This window comes from Protopterus annectens, chromosome 1.part0 (assembly GCF_019279795.1).
Source record: "Protopterus annectens isolate FY-2018-M chromosome 1.part0, PAN1.0, whole genome shotgun sequence".
In the NCBI taxonomy this organism is placed as follows: domain Eukaryota; kingdom Metazoa; phylum Chordata; order Ceratodontiformes; family Protopteridae; genus Protopterus; species Protopterus annectens.
Genome location: NC_056725.1, coordinates 409971059 through 409991075, shown reverse-complemented (window position 1 = coordinate 409991075; position 20017 = coordinate 409971059). Strand labels below are relative to the sequence as shown.

Sequence of the window (20017 nt, the reverse complement as noted above, 5' to 3'; positions counted from 1 at the left end):
TACATCAATCAGTGACAAGCAGAAATGCAACACCAGTGATCAAAAACAGCACACAGTAACTGAGATAAGTTTGTTTTACTTACAAATCATTATTTAATGTTCATGTTTGTGACTGTGGAACTTATTTGTATCACAGTTATGTCATACAGCCTTTGTACTTGCCCCTCTGGCTCAGGATATGACTGAAAAGCATTCTTGGACTGCTTTACTTAATTGGCTATCAAATGACGCAAAGAAACAAATAAATAAATAAATGATTATCACTCGTTGAAAAGTGTAACTGGAGTTATTGCATGATTTAGACAATGAGATCACTGGCAAGCCTGAACTGAGGTCTGTGAACTAACAGCTACCCAGTCATGCAGTCTTCATAGGGGGTTTCAGAATATCAGAGTGTGCATTACCTGTTCTGAAAGATACTTTTGCTTATATCCTATATCTCCTTGCTGTTGCAGTCAACTCAGTACTCTGCATTTCCAGCATGCTTTTCTTCATACTGTATGCGCAATTCCCCCTCATTAAAACCTCCAGAACAAGAAGAGATGGAAAGGTACACTGTCTGAAGCTGCATCTACAACTTTCTTACTTCATGAAATATGCATTTTGCTGAAGTCTTTCATTACCAGTTAAAACCATATACAAAGTCTGGCACGTGAGTCTGGTCCCCAGACCACTGATGTTTAGCAGTACTGTCAGATATAGACTATATGTGCAGAAGTTGAAGATTTAAATTGTCTGCAAATGTTTTTTTTTCAAACTCATCAAAACGATGGTTAACATTGTAGATCTTTTTTCAGATACAAATATGCATAACTTCTGAGTTCTTGTGAACTCAGGTTTGTGTTAGCCATTATTCTTACTATCCATGTGACTATTAATAAAAAATGGCTCATGGCAGTGTGATGATACCTGCAGCAGTAGTTCAACTTGTGGTTAATGACAGCATATTCTGAGTGCTACTTTAAATAGCACTCATTTTACAAGCCTCCAAATCAGGGTTTCAAACACAGATCTCCAGTCAGGGAAGGGTGGAATGACAATGCCAAAACTAACTTCTGCAAGGAGCTTAACATTTTGTCCTTCCATCTCTAGATGATGTCTGACCACAGGGTTTGAGACAAAGACAATGGCAATGGCAGCAGGTCCATAGGGCTAATATAGCTGTAGTGGCCTGGTGTTCACCAAGGTTTATTCAAAATATGTGGTATCTAAGTATCAAGTTATACATTAGTATCTGGTTAAAGCAAGTTCACATTTGTCTCCAATGATGTTTTTTTACCTTTCTTTTATTACACACACACACACACACACACACACACACACACACACACACACACACACACACACACACACACACACACACACACACACACACACACACACACACACACGCATACACGTGCACACACACACTTCCATCTACAGCTGTTAATGGTGTCTATATCTTCTTTTCTGCAAATAAATGATTTAACCTTGTCAAATTGTTTTTTTTTTCATACTCATTCCAATCACTGGTCAATTTTCTTTTCTTTCTAACCAACTTGTAAACTTATGGCAAAATGTCAGTTTCATTTGGTCTGTAAGTGCTGATGTGTGCTGACACAGAGTCCTGTGTGGTAGCTAGTAGGAACATTATTACTATATATTGACTGCATAATTCAGCAATCAAAAGAATCAAATATTTGCCCCAAAAGCCTTCACTGGACACATGAACCAAGTGCTTAAGAGCTTTTGGGATGAGTGACCTATTACATGCAATTCTAATTCCTTCCATTGCCTTTCACTTTTAAAACACTATTTTGATAAATCTACATAATACTTATTACTGGTGCACAATATTGTATTAACTTTGAGTCCACAACCAGAATGTAAATTCTTGCCAAAGTTATGGATTCTGTAGACTGTAAACCAAATTTGCCACAGTATACACTGTTTCCATTGTTCTGGCATTTAGTAAGCAAAGCAATAATGCCTGGCAGGTTGGGTATTATTGAGGAAGATTTCTTCAGGTCCATTATTTCCCTAAGAATGCCTACCCTGTAGAGCATTATTGTGCTTATAAAATGTTAAATTGGATTGTGTTTGTTTTATTACTTATATATATATATATATTTTTTATGTAAAATAGTTCCTTTGGCTAATGTTTCATAGTTGCTGTAAGATATGCAGTTGCTGTTGGAGAACATATGTTACATTCAAAATACACATTACATACTTAATGTCTGCACACAAACACATACAAATACAAACACATAGTGAGTTTCATATATACACATATTAACAGATGTACTGGCAGACAAAGAGACAGTTTTTCACACATATGGAGAACTCATACACATCTTCACATTTGCAAAGACACAGAAACATTAACATAATAAAAAAAGATACACATGCACGCACACACACACACACACACACACACACACACACACACACACACACACACACACACACACACACACACACACACACACACACACACACACACACAGCAGTTGCAACTACTTTCTTGACTTTTTCTACTTCAGATGTCTCATTGTGATCAACATTCATACAGTGCAAAGGAATGCATCTTCTCCCCCTACATATATCAGTTTACCTCTAATGTCCATGATTTTTCTTCATATTTCCGTTCTGTGCCTTACAAAAGTCTGCTTTTTTGTGTTTCTTTTTGTTCAGATAAAGCATGTTGATGCAGAACCTCTTGCTCTTTCAACTTCTTAAGTGAACTAGAATATTATTTGACATTTTCCCTGATTTTCATCACCAGGCATTTTTGCTGGCTTTATCCAGAATTCTTCAACAAAAATGTAAGAAGTACTTTCGCTCTCTCTCTCTCTCTCTATATATATATATATATATCTCCCCCTCAAACAAATAAGCACACAGATACACGTGCACACACTCCCTCTGTCTCCCTCTCTCTCCTTCACTCACGCATACATATACTGTACACTCTATGTATCTCTCTGTCTGTTAATCGCACACGTGTTCTTCTGCTGCACCTAACTGCATTTGTTTTTTATTTTTTTCCCACCCTCACTAAACACCTTTTAAGCACTGTGGAGAGTGGGGGCAGGGCAGGGGGAGAGTACATTGGCTGCTCATTGTAACCATATATTGCAGTTCATAGGTAAGTACTAGGCTATCGGCCCAAGGGCCCAAGTAAGAATAGCCAACAAGGTTCCCTGGCTTACACCACCCAAGAAAGTTATTTTCCTGTGCCTCTGTCAAGCAGAGCCACATAAGTGATCCCCAGGGTGTATTTCCTATTTCCCATCCACCCATCAAGATTTTTCTTGAAGAGTGCTAATGAGGAACTTTGCTTGACATAGATGGGTAACTTGTTCCAGAGTATGGGAAGTCTCTGGGACAGGAACCTATCCTCCAGCATATCCTGTTTATTGTGGTGACAAGGTTTAGGTCCCTAGAGCATGTAGCTGGGAGGGACTGAGATTTCTTTAGGTGTAGCTGTCCAACAGCTCTGGTTTTGACATAGCTTTGTATGTTAGGCAGAGATCACCTCAGAGTAGGCGATTTGCTACAGAGTAAAGTTGGAGTTTTTTGAGACGGTCAATGTAGGGCATCTGTTTGAGACCACTAATCCTCTTTGTGAGGTTCTTCTGTGGCCTTTCCAGCTGCTGCAGATGTCTTGTGAGGTACATTCCAAAAGGGGCGTTGTACTCTATAATAGGTCTAATGAGTGTCGAGTAGAGAGGAACAATGACCTCTTTTTTCATGGATGAGAACCCCTTTGTGATGAGGTGTGCCATGTAGAAGGATTTCCTGACTACTGTGGAGATGTGATTATCAAAGGAGAGACTACTGTCCACCTGGGTCCCAAGGTCTCTTGTCACACATTCAGCGTTAAGCAGACTGACACCTATGTGGTAGTTCATGGGTACAGAGTTTTTACCAAAGGGGATGACAATGCACTTTTTGGCATTGAGCTTGAGGCCATGGCTCTAACACCAGGCATCAGTTTCAGTGAGGCCCTTCTGTAGAATGTCCACATCATTTGGGGAGTCTACTATGGCTCCTAGTTTGCAGTCATCTGCGAACTTCATTAGCCAAAGGCCTTCTGTGTTAGCCTGTACTTCAGAGAAGTATATACCAAGCAGGAGAGGTCCCAGGACTGAACCCTGTGGTACTCCACTTGTAACTGGCTTGAAATCAGATTTGGAGTCTGCAGCTTTTACAGTGTGGGTTCTGTCATAGGTTCATAGGTAGGTACTAGGCTATCAGCCCAAGGGCCTAAGTGAGCCAGTTGGCACCCCATCTTGTGACGTAGGGATTTATACCTAGTTTAGTGAGTTTAGTTATAATTCCAGAATGGGGGAATGGTGTTGAAAGCCTTGGCGAGGTCAAGGTAGGCTGTGTGAACCACCTTACCCTCATCTACGGCTTTGGTGACTGCCTCAAAAAAGCCAATCAGGTTCAGGAGGAATGATCTGCCTTTCACAAACCTGAGCTGGGTGGGGTCCAGAGTTTGGAGGTTACCAATGTCTTTGTTTATGAGTTCCATGATGATATGTTCCATGGCTTTACAGACCATGCTCATCAGGCTAATAGGGCGATAGTTCCCAGGATCAGTGGTGGCTCCCCCTTTGTAGAGTGGGATAGCTGTTGCTGTGTGCCATTCAGTGGGCACAAAGCCTGAGTTGAGGCTATGATTAAACATGATGCTTAAGTGGGGAACTAGTTCATTCTGAAGTTCATGTAAAACGCAGCCTGGGATGTTGTCCAGTCCCATGGATGCTGTGTTTTTGGCTTTAGAGGGTGCAGCTTTTACCTATGTAGTTGTGATTACAGGGACTCTGCATTCTTCCTGGATAGATATGAGCCCTTTAGGGGGTGAGAGAGGGGTAAAGTTAGCACTGAACCTATCTGCCAGGATGTTGGCAATATCAGCTAATTCTGTAATTTTTGTGCCATTGTGCTACAACTCAGAGCAGATCTGGGTGTTGCCACTGAGATTCTTGACATAGCTATAGAATGCTTTGTGGGTGACCCTAGAATCAGTGGTGATTTTGTTTTCATAGCTAGCTTTGGAAGATCTTATAAGGGATCTCAGCTTCTTACTGAGGCTAACCAGGGAGCTCCTCCACTCTTGGGATTTTACTCTCTTTTGCAACAGTTTCTTCCTTCTGTTGTAGAGTTTGTTTAGGGCAGGGAACCACCAGATTGGCTTCCTTTTTTTGGAGGACAGCGTTTTGATTCTGTTTGGGATTGCACGATCCATACACTCGTGTAAGTGCTTATAGAGTGCATTTGTGTAGGATTCAGCAGTCGTAACTGCATTGTCCATCTGCATGAGTGTCATGAAGTTCACCTTGGAGAATTGTTTTACAGTGGTTTCCTTAATGGGGGGTAGGGGTGGGATGTGGATATCTAGGGTGATTATCTTATGGTCGGATCTGACCAATGAGGATTTGACTTCAGGTGTTGAACACCAGTTACTCATGTTGGTAATGACTAAGTCTAGGATATTGTTGCCCCTGGTGGGGGTGTGGATAAGTTGATCCAGGGCATTGGAATTTATGAATTCCAGGACGCATTGCGCGAAGGAGTTAGTACATGAGTAGTTTTCCCAGTTAATGGTTTTATTTTATTTTAACCTCTTCTTATCTTTCTTAACTGATGCTCATTAATCTCACCTATTTCTTGAGAAAAAACAAAATAGAAACTGCTTGTATTCAGTCCATGATTCATGTTGTTGTAAAGCTACAGATACTGGGCTTTCCCTGTACATTAGTACAGTCTTGAAGAGCATCTGTTCTGCATTAGCATACTGACTTTGGGATTTACCCATTTTCTAAAAAAGCATTACTAAATTGACAATGTGTGGGTTTTTGACTCTGCTGCATCAATGCTGCCATTTTCAGTTATTATTTTGGGCTTTTTGTTCACTTCAACCCCTATTTGTGGTATTCAATAACTTCCTTACACTGATGTACTGGATAATGGATCTGCAGAAGCATGTATCTGCTAACAACAGCATTTTCTTGAGAGTTATTGTGGATTTATATCTTCCTTCATCCTGGATAGTTTTTTGTATGAGTGTCTATATTACAACATCAACGTTTCAAAACTTCAAATGTTCTAATATCGACCCCTATTCAGCAAAAGCTGAAAATATTGAAGCAACAGAAAACAGAATTTTTTCCTAGGGAAGGAATTTGGTTGAACGTTTCTGTTGCTTCAGTATTTTCAGCACTGTGGTGGAGTGGAAAGTTACGGGTTGGGTTCAGGTAAGTGTGCGATTGAGTGCGGGCTAGGCTAGTTAGGGTTAGGGTGTGGATTAGGTATGTGTCCGATTGTGTGGACATGAGGGTTAGGGTATGAGTCAGGTAAGTGTGCGATTGTGTGGACGTGAGGGTTAGGGCGGGGTAGGTGAGTTAGGGTTAGGGCACGGGTGAGGTGAATGTGCGATAGTGACGGACCTTAGGGTTAGGGTTTGGGTTAAGGTAAGTGGATAGTCAGTAGTGTGTGTATAGTTTAGTGTAGGGTTAGGTGTAAGATTTTAGGTGTATGTGTGTGGATTGCTGCTTGTTTGGTGTGCTTGTGTTGTGTGTATGTGTTTCGGAACAGCAAATATTTTCCCTAGGAAAAAATTTGCTGTTCTGTATGTCCAATGTTTTCAGCTTTCGCTGAATAGGGGTCGATATTAGAACATTCAAAGTTTTGAAACTTCGATGTTCTAATATAGACCCTTGTATGATTGGTGTTTCTGTTTTTATCTATTACATAGAAGAGATATTTTTTTTCTCAAAAATGTGAATGAAAGAAGAGATATTTTTGAATGTGTGTGTACATTTGTTTGCTTCTTTATTCTTGAAAATAGTATTCCCGTGTAAGTATTTTATGTCAATAAATGTGATGTGTGTGACTATTTCTGGTATTAGTAAAAACAAGAAGGTGTAGTCTTACTGATAAAAGAGAATGCCGCAAAACATGTCTTTCTGTAAATCTCTTCATGTTTGGTTTTGATGGACTCTTACACTCTCTAAGAGGAATTAGAGAAAAGCTTCAGTTAAAACAATATAGTATTTGTACCCCTATATAAATGAATGTTCCTAGTCTATTGAAAACAATTCTGTTACTCTCATTCATTGAAGATACATTTGCTATATTGTTATTCAATATTTCTGGGCTAGTTAATAGTTAAAGAAGTAAAACACAGCTAAAAAGAAATTGACTGATTGACCAAAACATATTATGTAGGAAATTAACCAATAACTGTTTAAGTGATTTCTGGTGTTCTCTGACAGGTTTGGCGTAGTCTTCACATATTATGGGATCAGCTTGAAAATCACTGGATTTGGACTAAATATATATTTAACACAATTCATCTATGCAGCCATTGAAGTTCCTGCTAAAATAATAACATATTTTATGTTGGATAGAACTGGTCGAAGGCAAGGGCAGGCATGGTCTCTGATAGCAGCAGGTGCAATGATTGCTGTGACTGCAGCTATACCTTTAGGTAAGTCTGTATCAGTCATTTATTTATAATAAATGTAGAAAACCATATTCCTTAGACCAATGAAGCATTGCCTTCTGGATATATGAGTTGAAAGATGTTTTGGTTTTGTCATGCCAAAATTTTATCCTGTTGAAGTATGTTATGCGGATGTGATGCAGCTTATGTTCTTTATCTCTCAGAAAGATATAAAAATTAAATCGATTTCTTAATCCTTGAATATCTCTACTGAGCAAAAACTAACACACCATGTAAATTCATTTTATATAATGTATACTAAGCTTTGATGTTCATGAATTATGCACTTGCTTATTAATGTTTACTTGACTTTTCTTTTGCCCCACTCATGACTAGAAATGTCTCATTATGGTTAAATTCGGGTATTGAATTATCACAGGAATACATCCATAACACTGAAACTTGCTTTGTAAAATGTATGCCACCATATCATGTCCAGATTCTGATAAATTATCTCTAGTTCCAGTAAAGGACATTTATTTTGTCTCATAGCTCAGTAGTCATGCATGTGCTAAACTTACTTTCTCAAATGATGTGGACTTTCTTTTGGCAGAATTTGGCCTGGCTAGGTCTTTAGTTGCCATTATTGGGAAGGGACTGTCAGAGATGGCCTTCACTGTAGCATTACTTTATACTGCTGAGCTCTACCCAACGATTCTTAGGTAAGAATCTCATAAGAACATGTTCTGGTAATGATAAACTATTATTAGGCTACACAGAACTGTACTGGACTGGACTGATGTTTGTATGAGCATGTTACATGAGAATTTATGTCTATAGCTGAACCGTTCTTTACTGTTATCATAAATTGTGGTATGCATGTATTTCTGTACTCTGCTTAAATATTTTGGAGTGTTCTAATGCAAAAATTACACAAAAATGTATTTTTGGGTTGTAGGTCATATCACTGCAAACTCTGCAATACCTAAATTATAAATTCTGTTTTGAATAAAAGAAATACAAAGGGCTTGGTTTCTGCAGCCCTATACTTAACATAAGCAACTATGAGGTCAGTGGGCATCAACAGAAATGAACAGACTCCCTCACAGTGACTTTTCTTGTTCAGAGCACTCTTTTGAACATTTATACATTATCATTGCAATGCCACCTCATAAAACGATCTGCTCCCTGTCTGTTTTGCATTATGGCACCCCAAGGCATTATAAGGGAACTGACAATGTTGTTGCTATTTAAGTACTTGTACATGACTATAGTATTAAAAATGCTATGTTTGCAAAGGTAAGTATTTTTAAACCATTAAAACTATGTAGGGGTAATTTAAAGGACAGAGTTAAAACATGCTGTTTCTATAGTTTATTGTAGTACATGGAACATAGTGATTATGTTTAGAAATTGAAAATGGTAAGCTTGTTCTGTATTTCCCTGATGTCAGAGAAGTACATAACATGTGTTGCTGGAGAGACCTGAGAGGCTTCTGACTAAGAAAATACAGGGACTCCAAACTATGACCTATTTGGACAGGCTGTCACTTTACTCTGTATCTTATAGGCTGCTGAGAGGTGACTTGTGCCTGACCTATAGGGCAATTTCCAACCCTGCCCTAATGGAAATGCTGCACATCTGCAAGTCAAATGGCTCATGAGTCAGTCACTCTAGGGATCTCAACCTAGTTTGTGACATTAACAGCTCATGCTGGAGAGACAGATATGTCTTTCAGAGACTGTAAACAGAGCTCCTCACTGACCCTGTTCAAATGCAACCTAGGTAACTGGATGGGAGACCACAAATTCACCCCCATGGAGGCACCAATGTCCCTTATGGACAGGGATAGCTGGTGTTGATCACAGGCCTGCTGTGTTTATAAATTTGTTCTGTGAACTACCCAAAAAAAGAACAAATGGGGAATACTTGGGATTAACATCTATGAACCCTATGCAACTGTTATGCTTAAACAGTATCAGATGCTCATACACTTTCTGATGCTGAACAAAATCAAAAGTTTAAAGCATTTTGCATTCATCAGAGAAGCTAAAGGTTCAAATAGACATCAAAATCTAATTAGAAGTTCATTCTCATATCAATTTTTTTGACATTCTTGCCTCAAATATATGAAAAGTGGGTTATGGACAGAGATCTGATCAGAATACTCTATATTCATGTTTTCCTTTGTTCAAGACATACATTTTACTGGAGTTTCATTCATATTTAAGTCCAATTGATTTTTTTCTAGACTTCAGAAGTTAATTACAAATTAAAGTTATATATTTTTCTCTGAAATCTCCTCTAACATGTATTTTTTTAATTTCTCCAAATGTTCAGGGTTTCCAGTACCCTAACATAACTGGCCCTGATTCCTCAGTCTGGTTATGATTAGCAGTTGTAAAATGTCTTCACTATAGTTGATTTTATGGCATTTATAGCAATGGTATTCAGTTTTCATTTATTTTGCTCTACTACTGTTATAGTCACTCTATTTATTTACTTATTTTACATTTAGGTCAGTAATCAATTTTAATACATGTAAAATTATAAACAAATATTGAGTTTCATCTGTAGAGCATTACATAAAAAGACTAAAATACAGATATGTAAAACTATGAATACTTGATGTGTTATGTTGTCTTGTAAAATGAAAACAATTCTTTTAAAAAACACTTATGTAATAAGCACAACTTTCCAATGCAGGAGTATGTACTCTACTTTATATAATGTTCTGCATATTGTAACATAATAAGTAAAATATTTCTACACTGTTTAACCAGCTCAATTTGTACCCTGATAGATTTGCATGAAATGTCACCTTACCTACTTTAGGAGTTTGTCTCATTGACCTCTGCATCACCTTCCCAATTACAGTTTCAGGATCTAACACCACAAGAAAAATGCAATCTTCATATAGACATACTCACATAGCAATATAAATGAAAAATAATTGGTGTATGCGCTAGTGACAAAGAGGGAAAGATCTAACATTTGTTTCAGATAACCTGGGTTTATCTAGCAGCACATACGGGCTGGCATGTATGAGGTGAGATTTGATTATTAATTTTTAGCTCATGTACATGGATTGTTGTTAGGCCAGTAACAGGATTTCAGTTTCTGCTTGCGTATTAGGGTCTACTTCACGTTGTTGTAAGCTGACAATATCGAGTCTGATATTGTCGGCACGACAATATCGAAAATGAAGAACATTGTGCAAGTAAACGGAAATCTCCGTAAGGGGAGATTTCCATTTGCCTCAATGTAGTGCGGTCTCGGAGTTGGTATATTTAAGTAGGGGGGGCGCAGCCCCCCACATAGGGGGTGCAGGGGGTCTTGCCCCCTGCCTATGCCATTTAATTTTTTTTTTTATTTGTTTTTTTTTTTACATTATTCGATGTTTTACTTAATCGAAGTAGAAGACCTTTATTGATTCGATTAAGTAAACTTTCGATAACGTGATATAGATGCCATGTATTACAGTGCATCAGGAACTTGAGTTTACATATGTGGAAGCTTACATGTGCCTGTCATCTTAAAGTAGTTGTAGAATGCAAGGTATGATGTGCAGATATAGGTGCACAAAAAGTCCTACTCTTAGAAGAGATGACCACATCACTTCTGTGATCTCCCTTTCTTCTCTAAGTAGAATTAATGGACTAAAAGGTTCTTATGCTAAAGGGGAATAAATGTGCTATTGAATTCTCACCATGAAGAAGAACAAGTGGGTTAACAGGGAGGCTTGATGGGCTCATGGGGTAGGTATCCAAAAGGAATTTATTTAAATAAAAATCAAAGCCAGTGTTGACCTTGCTTGGAAATAATGCTACACACAATAAAAGCAAGCAAAGCTGAGAATAGCCTGCCTACTGTAACCATTGTGGCTCTAAAGTGCAGAGAAGTGATGCAAAGAATAATAAATATGACAAATGAAACCGAGAATAGTACAATTGCCATAAATAAGGTATAGCTTATCTTCACTGTGTCATATACAGGTGCCACGCTTATAGGTTCATAGGTTGATACTAGGCTATCTGCCCTAGGGCATTTATAAGCCTAGCCAGAGTGTGTTTGGCTTTCGCCACCCTTTTAGATTGGTTGACTGTGCCTCTGTATAGTAGGTCACAGAAGATAGCCCTTTTAAGGTTAGTTTACTGTGCCTCTTTCTAGCATGGACACAGAAGAGATCCCAGGGGTAAATTTACGATCTCCCATCCACTCGTCAAGATTTCTCTTGAAAAGGGTCAGTGAGGGGCTCTGCCTAACATGGATTGGGATTTTGTTCCAGAGTGAGTGAAGCCTCTGGGATATGAATCTGTCCCTCCAGCATGTCCTATTTATTTCTGTGCTGAGGTTTAAGTCCGTGGAATGTGTAGCTCTAAGGAATTTGGATTTCTGGAGGTGGAGCATGTCCATTAATTCTGGGTTGGACATGGCTTTATACGTCAGGCATAGATCGCCTCTGAGTAGGCGGTAAGCAACTGAGTAGAGCTGGAGTTTCTTCAGCCAAACTGCATAGGGCATCTGTTTGAGTCCCTTGATTCTCTTGGTGAGGTACTTTTGGGGTCTCTACAGTTGCTGCAGGTGTCGGGTGAGGTACATCCTAAATGGGACATTGTATTCAATTATGGGCCTGATGAGTGATGAGTACAGAGGCACAATGACCTCTCTTGATCTAGATGTGAACCCTTTTGTGATATGGTGGGCTATAAAGAAGGTCTTTCTAACCACTTTGGCAATGTGAATGTCAAAGGAGAGATTACTATCTACTTGGGCCCCAAATCCCTAATTACTTCTTCCGTACTTAATGGATTACCACCTATGTGGTAATGTGTGGGCACTTGGTTTTTCCCAAAGGGGATGACTATGTACTTTTTGGCATTTAGCTTTAGGCCAAGGCTCTGGCACCAGTTATCCGTCTCTGTGAGACCCTTTTGGAGGATGCTTGTGTCAGCCAGAGAGTCGATTATGGCACCCAGTTTGCAGTCATCTGCGAACTTGGTCAGCTATAGTCCTCCCGTGTTAGCCTGTACCTCAGAGAAGTATATACCGAACAAGAGGGGTCCCAAGACCGAGCCTTGTGGGACGCCACTTGTAACTGGTTTAGAGTCTGACATGGCACCTGCAATTTTGACCATGTGGGTTCTATCCCTGAGCCAGTTTGCAACCCATCTTGTGACATAGGGGTTGATATTTAAGCTGGTGAGCTTATTTATGATGCCTGAGTGGGGTACTGTGTTAAAGGCTTTTGCGAGGTCCAGGTAGGCCGTGTGGACTACCTTCCCTTCATCTATGGCCTTGGTAGCTGTTTCAAAGAAGTCACCCAGGTTCAAGAGGCAAGATCTGCCCTTAACAAAGCCAAATTGGGTAGGATCCAGTGTCTGGAGGTTCCCAATGTCTTTGTTTATGAGTTCCATGATGATATGCTCCATAGTTTTGCAGACCAGACTAGTCAGGCTTATAGGGCAATAGTTTCCAGGGTCCGTTGTGGCACCACCCTTGTGGAGTGGGACCACTGTTGCTGTACGCCATTCCTTGGGTACATATCCTGTAGTAAGGCTGAGATTGAACAGTGACTGTATGTGAGGGTTTAGTTCTTCTTGGAGCTTGTGTAAGACGCAGCCTGGGACACCGTCCGGTCCCACTGATGCTGTGTTTTTTGCTTTGGAGAGGGCAGATCTCACCTTTGTATCTGTGATGTCAGGCAGGCTACATTCTGTTGGGATAGACATTTGCTCTTTTGGGGGGGGAGGGGGGGGGTATTTGCACTGAACCTGTCTGCCAGGATGTTGGCAATGTCTGTGGGATCAGTGTATTTTTTGTCATTTTTCACTAACTCAGAGCATATCTGGGAGTTGCTACCCAGATTCCTGACATAACTAAATAAGGCCTTGTGATTATCTTTAGCATCTTGTGCAATTTTTCTTTTGAAGCTGGCCTTAGATGATTTTATGAGGGATCGTAGTTTCTTGCTAGTACTGATCAGAGATGCCTTCCCATTTTGGGATTTTGCTCTATCATGTAGTAGCTTTCTCTTTCTGTTGTATAGCTTATTTATGGCTGGGGTCCACTAGACAGGTCTCCTGCCTTTGGAGGAGTGAGTCTTGGTTTTATTTAGGATAGCACGATCCATGCATTCCTGTAGGTGTCCATAGAATGCATTTGTAAAGGATTCTGCAGTTTAGGCAGTATTTTCCAATGGCCCGTGGACTTTGAAGGATTCCACCTCGGTTTTGAGAAGTGTGAAGTTTGCTTTTGAGAAATTCTTCACTGTGGTTTCCTTGGCTGGGGGTGGGGGTGGGATATGGATGTCCAGTGAGATTAATTTATGGTCTGATCTTACCAATGAGGGGCATACCTCTGGTGTGGAATATTGAATCCCCATGTTGGTGATGACCAGGTCCAGTATGTTTTCCCCTCTTGTGGGAGTGGTAACCAGTTGTTCCATAGCATTTGAGTTTATAAATTCTGGGAACCATTGGGCAAGAGTGTTGGGGCTTGAGTAGTTTTCCCAGTCAATGTTTGGGTAGTTGAAGTCACCCAATATTATTGTGTTTGGAGAGACCTTCATATTCTCCAGTGTTCTCAGGAAAGCCGAGTGGGGTTCCTGAGTTTGGGAGGGTGGTCTGTAGCAGGCTACAAACTGAAAGGCAGTTTTGCCCACTGTTAGTTGCACATGGATGGTCTCCGATGCTTCGTGCAGTGCCACTAAACTGGAGGTGTGGGTATCTTTGATGAATATGGATACTCCCCCCTCCTTTTGTGGTTCGATCCGAGTTTTGTGGCTGAAAAGCATGGTATGAGGTATAACCTGGTAGTGCTTATGCTCTCGGGAGCCTTGAACCAGGTTTCTGTTACTGCACAGATGTTGATATTCTCCATACTGAGGAGAGCTTTGAGCAGGTGCATCTTGAGGTTTAGACTTCTGGCGTTGAGCAGCATTACCCTTAGTTTTTTTCTCCTTGTGTTGTCTATGAAGGTGGGTTTGTCTTTTGACCCTTGCCTAAAAAAGACACTATGGGGGTGGCAAGAGCCTTAGCCAGTATTCGAAAGCCCAGGGGTGACAGGTGCAAGCCATCCCTAGCGAAGCAACGTGGCTTGTCGAGCATGTCATCCCAGGCTGACAGACACTGGATCCCCTTTGAATGACACCAATACTTTAGCCAATTGTTAAAATTGATCATTTTGTCTTTATACTGTGGTATCATTCTTGGTGAGGGCAAGATGCTACTCAAGGTCAGGGTCATACCGGCCTGGGTTACATGATCGGAGAGCTTCTCTATGTCTCTTTTCATGTAGTCCAGGGAGGTACGTCTCAGGTCATTCACACCAGCATGGACAATGATGGAGTCATATTTGTAATTGCTTTGCAGTGGCTTGACTGCTTGTGTTATGTGGCGGATCCTGGCACCTGACAGGCAGCTTACAGTGACCTTCTCCTTGTTCAGTCTGGTGAGTGGGACATCAGTGTGTCTGACAATAGTGTCACCTATTACAAGTGTATTAGATGTGTTGTTTAGCCTTAAGGGCTGTGACTGTGGGGCACACTGAGTTTGTGAAGTATGTGATACGTGGGTATTGTTGTGGGATGGTGGTTGCTTGGATGTTTGCTTTGGAGGTCTCTGCTACTTTGGCAGATTTTTATTTAGAGTCTCCAAGTATGTTTTTGTGTGTTTATGTGTTTGGTTTGCTGATGTGATAGGTCTATGTGAGACTGGATTTGTGGTGTGTGTGGTGACCTTCTCCTCCTGACTGACTGTGCCAGTACTGGGTTGAGAGAGCTCAGCCTCCAGTTTGGCTATATAGTTGCATCTCTCACATATATTTGAGCTTGTTGGGAGGAGGAGAGGGTGGTCTGTGTACATGAGGCAGTTGTAACATTGCTTTAAGATTCCCAGATTCACCAGCTGGACTGGAGAGTAAACTCGAAACTGACTTTTGGACATGCCAGAATAGTATAAGGAACTACTTTTTAACTGATCAGAAAGGACCGATAGGGAGCCAAGTACTTATAAGGAGTATAAGAGGGTGTAGTGCTTTAGTTTATTAGTGTTTACTTATAATATTACTTATAAGAGCAAGTGCAGGGCTTTATAATGAAAATAGAGTGCTTACTTTGAGATTTAGAACAGTTCTAAGGGAAAAAGTGAAGAGCAGACTTTGTGGAGCCGGGAATAATTTTAACCTGTTTAAGCGGCGCTGCCCCATGCCCGGCTGATGCTGTGCTATGCGCAAAATCGTGCAAAACCATGCTAAAGCGGGTTTTAAAGCAGGGGACTTGAAAGAGCTAGGAATTAGCCCAAAACAGCCAATAAACAACTAGTTTCTGGGCTGAAACCACTCCTCCAGGGACAGATAGGCTGCTCAAAGCTCCCCACTCTCACTGGTAAACAGAGAAGCTTTCTCCTATCCAAGTAAGGATATGGGCAACACAGGAACTTGTACAAAAGCTCAGAATTCAGCAAAACCTGAATTTAGGACTATTCTAGCTCAGAAAAGGCAGGAAACAAGGCTTATACATCTATTTGATATTAAGAAACCATGCAGCAAGAAAGAGGACAATTGCCATTATCTACCATGAAGTTTTTAAAGTTTATTGACTGGGTTACTCCCACTAGGCCAGGAACGTATTTTAGGGGAGAACCATGGTAGTATTCATACTGATTAAGGGAAATTTGGCCAGAGTACAAGGCACATTCCCCTTTTCTTTTTTGATATGTGCTGTGGGATCTCTTGTATCCATTTGAGGTATCACCAAGTGTGGCAGATGGGACCTAAATTAAAAGTCTTATTTGAGAAACAATAGTAGCTTATCTTAGGGATGGCTCTGTATTATAGAACACTGAAAAAAATTGACATCTATGCATGAAGTTCATCATACCAGTATCTCCACTCCAGATGTGTAAGCAGTTCAAGTACCTAGAAATAAATGTAATCAGCTTCAGACTGCATCACCCAACAAGTTTACCATGACTACACAACCCCATACATATCCCTTCACAATAAATGTGGTGTGAGCTAAGGTTTAATTTCATACTTTGGTGACAGCCTTCTCCATGTAGTATGCGTGACAATGCCCAACCATTTAATAAAAATATATAATCTACAAGAATAAGGTCATGCAATCCAAAGTAGAGGAAGCAAAGTTCATAGAAGGAGAGGAATATAAAGAGAGGCAGCCTATACTGAAGCTTGAGAGGAAAAAAAACAACTTGATTCTGAAAACAGAGCTACATATGATGCTGCTCAGCAGATGAAAGAGGAGTGATCAACTGTCAGAAAAATATGTATTAATGTGTGTATGCTTAATGCTAATTAGAAGCTAAATGAGTTAACACGTTTTTCATTCTGTTTTATATGCACTGTTTTATATATATAAATTGAGTATCATATGAGACTGAAAAAATGCTTTTTAAAACAGCAGTATGCTTTCTGAAACTTGCAAAATGCCCTCTGACCTAGTAATTGCTAGCACAGCAATATTCATGTTTATGCCTTTTGGAAATGTACTTGAGAAGCAGGTGCTTATCTGCTAGGTCAGGAGAAAATAAATAAACAATGCTATATCCTGTAAATGTAATGATTCTAAACAATCAGATCTGTTCGTAGTATAAAAACATGTACATCTGCAGAAGCTTAGAGATAATGTAGACAAAAAATTATTAAAAAAATGAACTGCTAGCTTTGTACTTAAATTAACCATAGTACCTTAAATAGTAACATTGCATGTATCTAACCGGTGGTAACCAAGGCCACGTTGTTTTCCTTAGAAAGTTTCTCACAAAAATTGATAAATCAGCAAAAATTCATAAGACTAATTGTTAATAAATGATAATATAAAGACTTGTGATCTGTTACGTCAGCTTGGTAAGCAATGTCTTATTAAAAAGTGTATAAAAATAAAAGTATTTCCTGTTTCTAGTTAGACAAACTCTGTATTAGCATGTTTTTGTCTCCTTGCTGCAAGAGTAAAGTGCCTTAACCTAAACCTACCGTGTTTTAATCATTTTTTAAAGTATATTTTTCCTTTGACATCAACCATTCATATCCCACCAACAAGGCATGAACAATGACTAAAAAGCCAGAGTCATTCCCGTATGAAATAAATTTAACAAGAAGATAAATAAGTTATGGAGAAGGGACTAAGTTCTAGAGGTACCTTATTAAGATCACCAGTCTTTATCCAGATGTCACCTCAAGATTTCCCCAAACATGGGGAGCTGTTCCACACCTGGAAACATTCTTTCACCTGGAATTGGCATTGCCTTCAACAGGAGGATGATGCAAAGCTTCCACATCTGTCTTTGTGAAAAGCTCACCTGTTTGTAAACCTGTTAGTGCTTCTCACAGTGCATCCTGCCTCAATGGACCCTTCCTAAATAATAACATTTAACTTTGCTAAATAATGCACTGTTTTCACTGTTTATCATTTTTTGTTCACTATACCCACTGCAAACCTGACTTCTCTTGAATGGCTGATGGAAGTTTTACTGTTATGCAGTTGAAAGTATAGCATGTTTTCCCACATTCTTTGAGAGTATGAACACAGATGTTAATCCATCTTGCTTGGTTTACTTGATGACTGGGCCTCACCAACATTAGTAAGTTTTGTTCATGTGGTGTACCTGTGCCTCTGTTTCTGCTTATCATCCTCCTACTCTCTCTCTGGATTCTAGGACCTTTGTCTTTTTAATAACATCAAAAATGGCGGCCCTTAAGTCCAAATATTTCTTCATTTTAGTTTGGTACAATGAGCTAATCATCACCTTGATCTCAGCTTACAAAACTGAAAAGAAATGTTACATCCATGACAGTCACATCACTACTCATGAAAGTAAATGCACCAGGACTTTCTCTTGAATACAACCCACAATGTTGTCACCATTCTGAAGGAACAGCACAAAATGACATGCATTTTGTTTAAGGTTTCATTATACCTTGGAGCCCTGACATAGGGAGCAGATTCTCACAATAAAATGCTGAGATTATTAACAGTATTCATAATAATAATAATGATGAGGATGATGATGATAACAGCAATAATAATAAGCAAAACACATCACATGTCAGCAGTCAGGCATAGAGTCAGTATGTTTAAGCAAGCCATGTGCTATTAGCGGGGATGTAGCTGGTTATGTTACAAACTGGACTTAGGTCATCTGTAAAATCAAGTGTCCATTTGTGAAAATTGAAACAAGTGGGTAAATGGTGTTAAAATTTTAATTTGGCTTGATCAGCTGGTCTGATGTCTCATTGAAAAAAGTAAATGACAAGTGTAAATGCTGGCATCTTTGCCTTAAGTTCTGTCTTAATACAATAGTTATAAGCAGCATAAAGAGTCAGTGGGATCTGTCTTAACAGAATGGAAAATTGTAGGCCTTTAAGGTGTTGCTAATTTGACATAATGTACACTTTTTTGTGTATCAAGGGTAAAAGTTACTCGGGCCTAGCTTACCTTGTATATCATGTTGAGCTTCAGCTTATAACAATCTAATCCAACTTTAGAAGCTTGTCATACAATATAAGGTCTGCCCTCTGCATCTAGGCATAGTTAAAAAAATAAAAAGGGAATGATTAATGAAATAACTTTTCTGATTAATTTAAGTGACAGATGTTCTTCCTGAAGTGCTTTCTTCCTCCACGTGGGAGTGTTGTCGTATGGTAAACAAAGTGGAATGTACTGGTAGATGATATCATGGTGTACACATAAAAGACTTTATGTTGTATCATGTTCCTCACATTACAAGCAGCCTTAGACTTTTATAACCTGCAAAAAGCAATGTGCATAGATGAGACATAAGAAAGCTAGATCAATAATGAGAGAAACTATTAGTGTTACTCCAATTATAGGTACAAAACCAGACCTAAAGAGGAAGAAAAAAGGACATTCATTTCTGATTGTTCATGTACAGTCAGGCTGTGGACAAGGAATTTGATGCAAGGAGTAGAGTGTAATAGATAAAGGTGAACCATCAATATTAACTGTTCAGCAAAGGGTAAGGATAACGTGAATTCTGAGAAGTCAGTTATAAAGCAAAGGGGTTGTCAGAATCACCTCAGCTAATTATTATTTCATTGGCTGTCTTAATAAAATATGAGTGTGATATACTTTCTACATTGTTATGACACCCAGTACACGTGCTAATGTTGTCTTTCGGCTTTTCCCGGTTAGGGGTCGCCACAGCAGAACTCCGGTCCGCTAATGATTGGCAGTAGATTTTACGCGTCGAAGCCCCCCCCACACAACAACCTTCAACGGCACGCTTCGCCATGTGCCCATGCACACACAGAAGACGCTGAAGCTCGAACAGGACACCAACAGGGACTTACTGTGACTGTGAGGCTAACACCACCACCACAGTTTACAGTGCACGTGCTAATATGTAGCCAAATATGTGTTCTTGGAATTTGTCACTAGCTGGGGCGGGGGTGGAGCAGGTGTACATCCTAAATATTTAGTCTAGCTGTGGTTATTCTGTCACAGCTTACTTACTCAGACAAAAGTGAACCTGTTCCATTGCCCATTATAAAGCTCATCTATGTGTTGCGATGATCATAATAATGAAAAAATGAATT

At 39.7% G+C, this 20017-nt stretch overlaps 1 protein-coding gene across 1 annotated transcript in view; it reads left to right on the top strand.

The window, feature by feature from the left end:
• The window catches only part of LOC122813297 (solute carrier family 22 member 7-like), a 1073907-nt gene that overhangs the window by 864640 nt on the left and 189250 nt on the right, over positions 1-20017 (top strand). Inside the window, exons 7-8 of the mRNA XM_044085933.1 lie at positions 7272-7486; positions 8055-8163. Of these exons, the coding sequence (XP_043941868.1) occupies positions 7272-7486; positions 8055-8163 (324 nt within the window). The remainder of the gene's footprint in view (positions 1-7271; positions 7487-8054; positions 8164-20017) is intronic.